This window comes from Bubalus kerabau, chromosome 6 (genome assembly GCF_029407905.1).
Source record: "Bubalus kerabau isolate K-KA32 ecotype Philippines breed swamp buffalo chromosome 6, PCC_UOA_SB_1v2, whole genome shotgun sequence".
Lineage (NCBI taxonomy): Eukaryota > Metazoa > Chordata > Mammalia > Artiodactyla > Bovidae > Bubalus > Bubalus kerabau.
This window is the reverse complement of record NC_073629.1, coordinates 10,781,197-10,794,285: the sequence shown is the minus strand read 5'-3', so window position 1 is coordinate 10,794,285 and position 13,089 is coordinate 10,781,197. Positions and strand designations below refer to the sequence as shown.

At 41.8% G+C, this 13,089-nt stretch overlaps 1 protein-coding gene across 1 annotated transcript; it reads left to right on the top strand.

The window, feature by feature from the left end:
- Positions 1 to 8,042: 8,042 nt before the first annotated feature.
- APCS (amyloid P component, serum) lies at positions 8,043 to 8,827 on the top strand. The gene is made up of 2 exons (XM_055586742.1): positions 8,043 to 8,106; positions 8,217 to 8,827. Exons 1-2 carry the CDS (start codon positions 8,043 to 8,045, stop codon positions 8,825 to 8,827), a joined length of 675 nt encoding a protein of 224 aa, XP_055442717.1.
- The last annotated feature ends 4,262 nt before the right edge of the window (positions 8,828 to 13,089 follow it).

The following is a 13,089-nucleotide window of genomic DNA, read 5'->3' as shown; positions in this document are numbered from 1 at the left end:
TGACGTGGAAGCCAGGAGGATTTTCAATTAGCATGCTCCTCCATAAAAAGAAGTCATCAAAGGTCTCCTGGAGTATTACGGTCTCTGTAGTCATGTGCACCCTGATCAGAAAGCCTGGCTCCTGCCTTCTTTATAGAGTATAAGTAGAAGAGCAGGCTAAGTCTGTGAGCCAACTGACAACACAGCTTTCTATTTGGTCTACTCGTGAGCTGTGAAATGTCTGTAAGCAGGAAAAAACACTGGCCAGGACTAAAGGTCTCCTGATGAAATGAGTCAATCTGTTGAGAAATGCTTGTGTCCACAACTCTGTACATGGTATCCTTGACCTCCATGTACCCAACACTGTAAACAGCAAGGTCCAACAGCACATGACAATGGTGTAGACCTCTGAGATGGTCTATTTTCTGCTGAATTGACCAGTTCAGGCTCGAGTTAAGTGACAGAGGCACAACCACACCAGACAATGACCCCAGTGAGATGGGAGGCACAGGAGGCAAAGCCCTGAGCTGAAGCAACCCAAAGCATAGTGGAAGTGATGAGGCCGTTGATGCAAGCCCATGAACACCTGAATGTAGGTGTGGGAAATAAATGGTTTATGTCATGGATAGGAGTGGCAGTAAAGGAAAGTTTAATATACTTTAGCATCACAGAAGTATAAATGGAGCACAGATGATATCTAGATGACTACTACACCTGGGCCAATACTAAATAAAACACACACCAACAGGGCACACACCCTCTTGTTCACAGACTCTACATCTCAGGGATTTTCACATGACCACACAACAGCTGGTGGTGGTGACGAAGACAAAAAACAGGACATAGCCAATGTGGTTAGAGCCAGGACAGTGCTGTTCCCTGATGAAGTGAAGATACTGCACAACAACACTCACAAAGCTGGAGATGTCCAGCCAGGTGAGCTCTGTCAGCTTCTGTGAGGCTCTTTCTCCGCATTCTGCAGTTTTACAGATGTGAATTAAATGGCTGACCATGGGCAAATTCTCTTGTCTTGACATGGACTCTAGGTCCTAGGCAGAAACATGGCTTAGGGCAGAACAAGATGACAAGAGTAGAACAAGACAGCTCTAGGTAAGACCTCTTCCAGCGCCCACCTGAGACATCTGCCCCTGTTTTCTCAATGTGTGTGTTCTCTGTAAAACTGCAGACTAAGAAATATATTCCTATATAGGTGGCTCAGAGGTTAAAGCGTGCAACGCAGGAGACCTGGGTTTGGTCCCTGGGTTGGGAAGATCCCCTGGAGAAGGTAATGGCAACCCACTCCAGTATTCTTGCCTGAAGAATCCCATGGACGGAGGAGCCTGGTGGGCTACAGTCCACAGGGTTGCAAAGAGTCGGACACGACTGAGTGACTTCATTCACTCATAGAGAGAGTCTTCTCTTCAACAGACTTAAGACTTAGTTACACTGAGTTCCTGCCATTATTTTTTTTCTTCTTTTCATAGCACCTCCCCAAGATGCAATACTCACAAAGGGATGATGAACAAACAGCAAGGAGATGCTTATGGCCAATGGGTTAATAAGGAATAGAAAGAAAATAATTCTAATGGATCAAAAAATCCACTTCATCAATCAAGGTGTATTTTTATAAATATGAGAATGAAGATGAATGATTCCAAATAAATGAGTGATAATTCAGGGATGTAAAGGACAAAGACCGAGAAATTAATACTGTGACATTCTGAAGGGGCATGACAGTTGAAATCTGAATTCAGACATGAGATTTCATTGAGGGAGTCTGATCTAGACAGAGGGCTGAACCCAAAAGTAGATAGGAGATGACAAATTTATCAGGCAGCTTCTTTTACCAACAAACCCTGAAACTAGGAACAGAGAACTGAGATCAAGGGAAGACTCCTGTAGATCAGCAAGACTTGGAAAGGAAAAGGTGGGTTTATGAGGCTGCCAGAATTGGGAAGGGGAGGCAGGAGTCAGCCAACAGCTGCCTGGAGCCTGGCATTTAGAGTCTGAAATAGCTTCTTTAGTGGAAAGGTCAGTCATAATCTCAGGTGAACACTGATTTTTCTCTGTCATTGGATGAAATGTTATGGGGTGAGAAGCAGAAACACAATAGCCTCTCTGTCAAAAACAGACACTCTATAATCTGCATGGAAAACACACAATGGATCCCAAGTCCCCTATAGAAATCTTGCTTCTTTCCTTTTGTTCCTTGTCAGAATTACTGCACAGGTTCCTAAGGGAAGGAAGACCTCCCTTCCTCCCTCCATCATCCCCTGCAACCTGGCTTCTGCCACATTCACTTTAAGGAAATTTCTCTTTCAAAGGTCACCAATGATGTTTTTATTGCTAAATCCAGCATCCCTTCTACTTATATTTGATGCATTTAATACCAGTGGACACTGCCTCCTAGAAACTTGCACCGACTTGGTTTCCATGACACTATACACACCATCCTTCTCTCTGTCAAATAGTGTTTTTTTGTCTCTCTCCCTGACTCTTCTCTTGCTTCCAACTCCATAAAAGCAAATACTCCCCCACATCAGTGCTTGGTTCCCTGACCTTTGCTCTCCTCTCCCTTCCACTGAAAGAGATCATCTATTTTCGTTTCATCATCACTTATATGTTGATTCCTCTGAAGCTTGTATTTCTAATCCCAAGAGGCACTCACATATGTCAAATTCTCCACTGGCCTGTTCTATATGTAGATCATACTATCATTTCAAATTTAGCATTTTAGGAACTAAACTTATCATTTACCCTGCACTTCTTCCAAATGAACATCCTTGCAATTGTTCTATCTGCATTAAAAGGACCATGTTTTTCCAAATTATATGCAATCAGAAATTTAGAGTAAAACCTAATTCAGTTCCATATTCTATTTATCTTTTTTTTTTTTTAATCTCAGGTTTGCCCTTTTACTTATACCGTAAGACCCTGCCACCAGTCTGAAATTGTTTACCTTTGATTTTATTCAATCACTTCTCAGGATGATAATCAGTTGCTCTTAATGTCTCCACTGCCTCTTTTCATCTACTACAAATGCAGCCCTTAAGTTTCCTTACAGCCAACAGAACACATGCAAATAATTCTTTATTCACACCGAAATCTGTACTCTTCTCCAACCTCATGTTCTTTTCTCCCGTCAGTCTCTTCCTTTCCAGTCTTTCCCAGGGGTTACTGCGACTTTATGTCTTCTATAAATACCCCAGGCCTTAGAAGGTATCTTTCAAGTATTTTTTAATCCCTTGGTAACCCAGAGGAGCCTGGTGGGCTACAGTTCATGGGGTTGCAAAGAATCAAACAAAACTGAGCAATTAACACACAACACATGACCTTCAGTTACATGCCACATCTCTGCCTTTTTGCAGATCTGAGTGTATGCCATGCCCTTTCTGTGGCACTGCCAGTGTTCTATTCTCCCATCCTCTCTGAAGACACCTTTTATTGTGTGCCAGCTGAGGGCATCAGGGCAATACTACTTGAGGCACACCAGTGACCTGCCTCTTTCCAGTGCTTTCCATCTTTACTCCCCTATCCTCAGCCTTTCCAGAGCTACCCAGACAGAAACCAGCATCCCTCACCTAAACTTTCACTGGCAGGAAGGCACCCAAAAGCCTCTCAGCAACCACAGGGATTGGTTCACCTTGAAAACCCGACCCAGTTCTAAGACTCAGAATTCATTGTCCTATATTCTGACATCAGGACCTTCCTTCCTACAACAGAAAGAATCCAGAGTTTCCACTTTGACTACTACTGAAGCCCAGGCTGTTTTCTTCCAAGGCCTAGGAAACATATTCCAGAGAAGGAAATTAAAGAACAGAATCAGGCCCCACCTCTCCTTCTGTTTTCCCGTTCTACTCTGAAACCTACTTTCTAGCCCTGCTGGTCTCTTTACAGGGATTGAACATACTATTTTCACATCCAGCTACAAACTCTGGCACTCGACCCCAGTAGCCATATTCCTAGGCCAGCTCCACACCCACATCTCCCATTAGAGGGGACTCTTCCACATTGATCTCCAAACCATCTTTGGTTGACAGAATGATATTTCATAATTTCTGATGAAAACTAGAAGCAGTTGGTGAACGCTATATTCTCTAAATTTCATGGCATACATTAACTAACATATGGGAAGGGGAAGATCCTAGTACCTGGATTCCCAGTAAAAGTTGCGTCCCATTTCCTATTTCCAGCAGATCTTCTTATGTTACTCAAGTGGATTCGTGGTTTTGGTTGCTACTAAACTGTTTTATGTAAAAATTCCTCTCCCTGCTTGAATCATATGATTCCACAAATATTAATATATATTGGGTTCCTTCCATGTTCAGAAATAATGGTTAAGTAAAACGGGTGAACTAGAAATAAATAAGACCTAATGCTCAGCTTCAATTAAGAGAGGATAAGAGATAAATATGGGCTTCCCTGTTGGCTCAGATGGTAAAGAATCCTGCCTGAAATGCGGGAGACCTGGGTTCAGTCCCTGGGTTGGGAAGATCCCCTGGAGAAGGGCATGTCCACTCTGTGGACAAAGGAGCCTAATGGGCTACAGTCCTGGTTTTGCAGAGTCAGACATGACTGAGAGACTAAGCACAAGAGATAAATACACCAACATCTATAAATATGGGAAAGACACAGTGACATCCATAAAGCTTCAAAATTACAACAATAATCATCCAGACCCCATTCCATGAACTTTATGCATATTATAATATCTCATTTATGCTCACAATTACACTGTGAGGTAGAAAGGTTTATCTTTGTTTTGCAGAAAAGGAAAGGAAGGTTCAGAGAGGTTGAGTAGCTTTCACAATAGTCAACCACTAGCAAATTTTACTCCAAAGTCTTTGGTCCTAACCTCATGGGGAGTTGGGAAGAGGCGAAATAATGTTTAATTGAGACATCAAGGATATCTTCATGAAATGAATCACTTTAGAGGCTGATTTTGAACAGTAGTTAGGATTTTACAAAACAGAGATAGATAAAGAAAATTCAAGACAAAATGAAAGCAAAAAAAAAAAAAAATTAGAAAGAAATCAGGAAAATCAGGTATGTATGAAAAACAGCAATTAGAGGTATTTGACCAGAAAACAGTGTTTGATTAAGAGATTAAGCCTAGGATGGAGCCAAACTGTGAAAGGCACTGGCTTTCAAGCATTTAATTATGAGACAATAAGGTGTATAATCCCAACTCCAACTAACCCTTACTGTGCCACAAGCCATGTAAGGTTTTACCACCTGGGATTTAGCTTAGAAAAAAGGAGAGAGTGGGAACTGTCCATAGCTGAGCAGTAGAAGGATAATTTGAACACTGGTAGAGAGTGTTTTTGGTGGCAATTTTTATGTCATTAAAAAGGCTGACCAGAGGTCTGCCATAAGCTGAGAGAAGAGGAAATGAACAAGAGACTGCACAAGAGGATGAACACGAAGATTCCATAGAATTTAGGGACAGGAAAAAAGGAAGATAATGCAGTGAGAAAGGAGAGCTTTAGTTTGATATCTTAGAGGCAGAGCAGGTTTGAGTGGTGGCCAGTAGCATAACAGTTTAAGTAATAGCAGAGGGGATGAAGATAGAGGTCACTGGGGTTGTGCCAGGGTAGGTCACCACTCAACATCCAGGACTAGTGTAGTGCCTGGGCATTAATACTAAATGTAAGTGTAATGTATTATTGGGGTTATCACCAAAGATTAACATAAATGAACCCTCAATGGCCAGGGACCCAAAGAGGAAGAGAGGAAAACCAAGTGAGATGCTGACATCTCTGCAAATAGTAAACAGGTTACAAGAAAAATCAGTTGCAATGAGGAATGGAAAAGTCTGGCATAAAGAAACACCATGATAAGCATGACAGTGGCCATGGAAGTTGGAATATGCTAGGAGTATGAAACGCTCACCTGCTGAATTAACTAGCCCTAAAATTGGACAGTACTGGACTTTCAGGTCCATGCCCAGCTGCCACTAAATTTAAAAGCTTTCACACAGCAAAGGAAACCATAAACAAAATGAAAAGACATCCCACAAAATGGGAGAAAATATTTGCAAACAAAGCGATCAACGAAGGATTAGTCTCCAAAATATAAAAACAGCTCATGCAGCACAATGTTAAAACAACACACATCCCAATCAAAAACTGGTCAGGTCTACGTAGACATTTCTCCAAAGAAGACATACTAATGGCCAAGAGGCACATGGAAAGGTGCTCAACACCACTAATCATTAGAGAAATGCAAATCAAAACCACAAGGAAACATCACCTCATACCAATCAGAATGGCTATCATTAAAAAGTCTATAAACAACAAATGCTGATCAGGGGTGGAGAGAAGGGAACCCTCCTTACAGTTGGCAGGAATGTAAATTGATACAGCCACTGAGAGAAAAGTGTGGAGATTCCTTAAAAAACTAAAAATAGGGTTTCCCTGGTGGTCCAGTGGTTAAGAATCCACCTTGCAATGCAAAGGATACTGGCTCGATCCCTGGTCCAGGAAGATCCCATAGGCCTTAGCTGTGGGCCACAACTCGTGAGCCTGCACTCTAGAGCCTGCAAGCCACAACTACTGAGCCCACATGCTACAACTGCTGAAGCCTGAGCACCAAGAGCCTGTGCTCTGCAACAAGAGAATCCACGGCAGTGAGAAACCCGCACACTGACACAGAGTAGCCCCCACTAGCTGCAACTAGAGGAAGCCATGGGCAGCAACAAAGACCCACCACAGTCCAAAAAAATCACTTAATCAGTAAATAAATTTTTTGAAACTAAAAGTAGGACTGCCATATGATCCAACAATCCCACTTCTGGGCATATATCTGGAGACAACCACAATTTGAAAAGACACCTGCACCCCAGCGTTCACTGCAGCATTCTACACAATAGCCAGGACACAGAAGCAACCTGAATGTCCACGGATAGAGGGACGGATAAAGAAGACATAGTACACATACACAATGGAATATTGGTCAGCCATAAAAAAGAAGGAAATAATACATAAAAAAGTAAATAATCATTTACAGTGACGTGGATGGACCTAGAGATGATCGTACTGAGTGAATAAGTCAGAGAAAAACAAATACCATATAAGTGGAATCAATATCATTCCACTTATATGTGGAATCCAAAACAATGGTACAGATGAACTTACTTACAGAACAGATATAAGTCACAGTTGTAGAAAACAGACTTAGAGTTTCCAAGAGGGAAGGAGTTGGGGCGATAAACTAGGGGATTGGGATTGAAGTATACATACTACTATATATAAAACAGATAACTAATAAGAACCTACCATATAGAGCAGGGAACTCTACTCAGTACATTGTAATAACCTATATGGGAATAAAATCTAAAAAGGAGTGAATATATGTATATCTATAACTGATTCACTTGGCTGTACAGCAGAAATTAACACAACATTGTTAATCAAATATACGCCAATAAAACTTAATTTAAAAAAAAAAAAGAAACACCATGATAATCAAAAGAAGAAACAGAGCTGAGTGACAGAGACTGAAAGGACTAATCTTCAGGGAGACAGAAAATACAGATACTCTAATGCTCTCACTCCCCTTAGCAGTAAATATGGAATTAATCAAAGATGAAGAGATTCCAAGGTCTTCAGTAGAAATCAGAACCCCAGAATATCCACAAGCAGAAGACACAGGGCCATCAGACTGAGGGACCCCTGAAGAGTGAAGTCAGGCCCTCCTGACGTGCCCAGCATGGCCTCTCATCTCTTCCATAACACTACTCTCCACCCCACTCTCTCCCAGCACCAGAATCTGGGTCACAGTGGGGTGGAGCTCCCCCATATCTAATAAGTAACTCCCAATTGATTTTCCAGCTCTTCCTTCCCCACCAATAGGTCTGGCTGTTGGCATCAGAGGGCAGGCCTGGAAAATCACTCACACATTACTGGTGCTCTCCACCCCCATCTGCACCTGGAGGTGCATATAAACCCTGAAGTGCCTGAGATCTAAGAATGTGAAGCTCAGAAACTGGGTGAACAACCGCCGTGCTCTCTGTACCCTCATCCTGGTCATTGCTGCTGCTATACCAGCCCCAGGCCAAGAACATGAACAAGCTGATGTCTTGGGTCTCTGTCCTCGTCATCCTCCCAGAAGCCTTTGCTCAGACAGGTAGGGTGGTCAGGGTATGATCCAGGAACATGAGATGAGAAAAGATTGAATGTTCTTTTTCTCCTGCATTTATAGTCAAGGTCACTCTATTTCTCCCTGTCTGTCCACAGACCTCAAAGGGAAGGTATTTGTGTTCCCTAGAGAATCTTCCATTGACCATGTGACCCTGATCACAAAGCTGGAGAAACCTCTGAAGAACTTGACCTTGTGTCTCCGAGCCTATAGCGATCTCTCCCGGGCCTACAGCCTCTTCTCCTACAGCATCCAAGGCAAGGATAATGAGCTACTAGTTTTTAAAAACAGAATTGGAGAGTACAGTCTATACATTGGAAAAACCAAAGTTACTTTTAGAGCTACCGAGGAGTTCCCCAGCCCAGTGCACATCTGTACCAGCTGGGAGTCTTCCACAGGCATTGCCGAATTCTGGGTCAATGGGAAGCCACTGGTGAAAAGGGGCCTGAAACAGGGTTATGCTGTGGGAGCTCACCCCAAGATTGTCCTGGGACAAGAGCAGGATTCCTATGGAGGAGGGTTTGATAAGAACCAGTCCTTTATGGGAGAGATTGGGGATTTATACATGTGGGACTCTGTCCTGTCGCCGGAAGAAATCTTATTTGTGTACCAGGGTTCCTCGTCCATCAGTCCCACCATCCTGGACTGGCAGGCTTTGAAATATGAAACCAAAGGCTATGTTATTGTCAAGCCCATGGTGTGGGGCTGAGGTCTGGAATCAACAAAAGCACTTGAAAATGAAACAACCAATACCCAAGAGTTCTGCTTAAAGCAACTGGACACTAAATTGTAGATCGGTAGCTCTTTCTTCTTTGAATTTCCCATCTACAAGTATGCCTAATTAAAAAATGTATTATGCCACCTGCATTTGTTTAGTGCTTGTCATAGTCCCAAACATTTTCTCTTATATCTACTTATTTGAAAATTGTTTAATTAACCAGAAAAATCAGCCTGCAAGTTATGAGGAGGGAAATCTTTAAGTAACTAAAAAGATATGTCAGAGCACTCAATGAGTATGGTCAGTAGCAACACTTACATGCTACTAATAATCATTGCATTAACAATTCGAAATTCATGTGGAGTTGCAACAGAAATCCTTCTATTTGGTTTTCTAGCTACAAAATCAAAAAGAGGTCTGAGCTTCTGCCAAGAAGACAACTATAATGAGATAAGCAAGCAACAGTTGAGAACTTGATAGCAAGTAATGAGATGGGGAAAAAAAAATTAGAACCAGCAGGAATGAAAACTAAAAATGTTTAAGAGTCTGGATCATTTTGGGTAAAGGCAAGCCTGCCTTTTTTTTTTTCCCCTCAAAAATCCCAGTGGTACCGTACAATGACTGATTTCCATAAAACTGTCCTAAAGTCATCAAGAATCTTGCTCACATGAATTCCCAGTTGAAAAGCCTTCCATGGATCCCCACTTCACGCAGAATGTAACTTAAACCCTTTGACATACCCCCCATTAACTGGTCTCAGCTTATCTCTTTAAGATACAACTCTTAGCACAGCAACAGGCATCCCAATTACAACACTACAAAATAATTATCAGATGCTATTATTAGTAGTTATCTTCATTATTATTAAAACTATGGAGCAGAGGGTTTGGCATATCCTCAACAGATATGAATTCCCTTCTCAGAGAAGCAAGGACTCCAAAGAAAGTTTGGCTGCATATGAGAAATAAGGCAGGCTTTGCCCACAGATAACAGAGCGTGAATCGAAGGGAAGTCAGAAAGACAGCATCCAGTAGAGCTTCAGAATAGCCAAGTGATTACTTATTTTTTTCACTTTTCTTTTTTCCCAAGTGATTACTTCTAACTCATGTCCATTCACCCAGGATGGACACAGAGGCAGGCACAGACACAATAAAGTAGGCTGAAGCTTTCAACAACACGGCCCCAGGGCTGGTCATAACCGGAAGACTCTATAAAGGAGTTTTCCTTAATGAGAGTGTTTGCAACTTTCTCTGTGTTTTATATGGGAAACTTCATGGAGAGCTCTGAGGTTAAAGCAATGAGGTCTGCTTGGGCTTGGGATATGCCTTAGCTCAGAGTGAGGATTTTAAGAAAAGATTTTCTCTTTTCTTCACTAGAAAGCATCAGTATGTAGTCACCTTAGAAGAGCAACATGGAGACTTTCTAGGCATTCATGGTACTTCCTCTTATTTAGAAAGAACAGGTGTCCAAGAACACTCAAAGAAGAGAAGGAAAGCTGAAACATGATCTCAGTCACCTTTAATTCTTACCATGTTGTCATGCTAAGTCAATTCAGTCTTGTCTGACTTTGCAGCCCTATGGACCATCATTCACCAGGCTCCTCTGTCCATGGGATTCTTCTTGCAAAAATACTAGAGTGGGTTCCCATGCCTTCCTCCAGGGGATCTTCCCAACCCAGCCCTTGTCTCGTAACATCTCCTGCATTTGCATATGAGTTCTTTACCACTAGTACCACCTGGAAATATGACTAAATAGCTGATTAACTTATAAACTAGACTGCATTTGTGTTCCAGAATTTTCCATCTAAGTTTTTTCTCGCTGTAACCATTCTTCTGTGAGTTCAATATGGGAGATGCTCAGGGATTCCATCATACACTGGGACAGTAATCAAGCACACACATCATGTCACATACAACCACAGGATCCAAAACAAAACTAATCTAATGTTACTGGTAAGTTACACTAAGGTCCATAGTCTACACAGGGCTGATCCACCTGTGTCTGGAGCAAGGAGGCAAAGGCAAATATTTCATCCAGAGCTCCAGAGCTCTAGCTGCTACACCAACCTCTCATGGTAACCTCATGGGGTTCTTGTGAGGATCAGAATTGATAACACAACACCTACTCAGTACATGTTCCAGCACCATGTAAGTGCAGAAAGCTATGACAAACCTAGACAGTGTATTAAAAAGCAAAGACATCACTTTGCCAACAGAAGTCCATATAGTCAAAGCTATGGTTTTTTCCAACAGTCATGTATGGATGTGAGAGGTGGACCATAAAGAAGGGTAAGTGCCAAAGAATTGATGCTTTAAAATCATGGTGCTTGGAGAAGACTCTTGAGAGAGTCCTTTGGACAGCAGGGAGATAAAACCAGTCAGTCTTAAAGATTTCCTGAATATACATTGTAAGGACTGATGGTGATGCTCCAATCCTTTGGCCACCTGATGCAAAGAGCTGACTCATTGGAAAAGACCCTGATGCTGGGAAAGATTGAAGGCAAAAGAAGAGGACAACAGAGGATGAGATTGGTTAGATAGCATCACCAACTCAATGGACATGAATGTGAGCAAACTCCAGGAGATAGTGAAAGACAAGGAAGCCTGGCACACCGCAGTTCATGGGGTCACAAAGAGTCGGACACAATATAGCAACTGAACAACAAGTGCTAAGTGTCACCTATGATGTAAAAGAAACTGAGACTTACTACCTAAATCTTTAGATCATCTGCCTTAACTTCTTGGTATATTCCTACAAACAGAAAAATTCATTCTCTGTTTTCAGCCTCTGCTCCCAAACCTACCCCTTACCTAACCAAACCCATGTACGTCCCCTGTTAGTAGCAGAAATAGGGTAAAGCTCTTCACATAGACATTGAGGGTCATCACATCTGACTTTTATACAAGTGCATTTTCATTGAGAGTAACTAAGCAGGGGCAACACACTAACGTAGATTCAAAAGAACAGAAGACAGTGCCATGTGACATTCAACACATCTTTGTCTGAGGTGAGCAATTTTTCTCCAGGAGAAAAAGAAAAAGTCAGGCCATGTGAGACCAGAGCTTACCCAGTGTTCCCGGCATGATCCAATTGTATGAGATATCCGGGCTCATTTTAGAATTCTGACTCCATTCAGACCCATGGGATACGCAGTAAGTCTCTTGGCAAATAAACCCAGGAGACAAGAGCTAGACAACAGGAATTCTCCTGAGAGTCCCCGTCAAATCAGACTTTAAAGGGACCTTGAAGGTCAGATTTGCTCAGTGCGAATGTGTCACCTTATGCTTCAGCCAAAGTGCAATTTACTGTGAGTGATCTAATAATGTAGTAAGGCTGACCTAGACCCTAATAAGACTGAGTTTTGTATGATATTAAGATTCTACTAGGGCTTCCTTGGAAGCTCAGGTGGTAAAGAATCTGCCAGAAATGCAGGACACCCTGGTTCTATTATTTATTCTTGCAAAAAATGACAATCAGTTTTCTTGGCATTGCAGTGACTTCTTGTAAATAAGTCATAATTGCCTGCTATGCCCTATAACCAGAAAAGAGCACAGGCAGATTCTACAGACTCAAGAAGGTAAGGGGGTGGATTCTTCTGGGTATGGGAAGGCTTCTGTCCCAAAGAAAAGTCATCACTCTCTTGTTTATTCAAATAGTTCACATAATCATCAGTTTCTTAAGAAGTCAGCTCCTCCATTCCTGGCACCCTACATCTATTTTCTTTAATGAAAGGAAAAGAAAGGACAGGACAAGATGGAAAGCCTGGCAAAAGACAACATCGTTTTTTTTGTTTTTTTTGTTTGTTTTTTTTTTTTAGCAGCACGACTCCTTTTAACTCAAAATACAATTATAGAGACTTAGCCTACCTTGCATAGTTTATTTTTTTAAACACAGATTCGGTTTCTAGGCACAGATTTTGCTTATAAAGATCTAGATATTTTTAAGAATCCATGGGTTTTGTCATAATTTCTTCCCTTTGCAAATGGTATTTCCTTTACACCCTCAAATTGTGCTTTTCCCCTCTATCTTATTTTTCTTTTTCCTCTAGTCAGAATTTCAGCTTCATGACTAAAATTTTGATGCATGAGCACATTTCAGTATCCTTACTCCCCCACAGGGTTTTTGTCCTTCTGGAGTGTTTAAATCATTTTGAAAGCTCCTTTCTGTTCTATACTGTGCTTTTGAGATTGTCTGCTAGCGTGTCACTTACACAGAAACGCCCCTAGGGTTCAGGCGCAGAGAGGACCCAGATT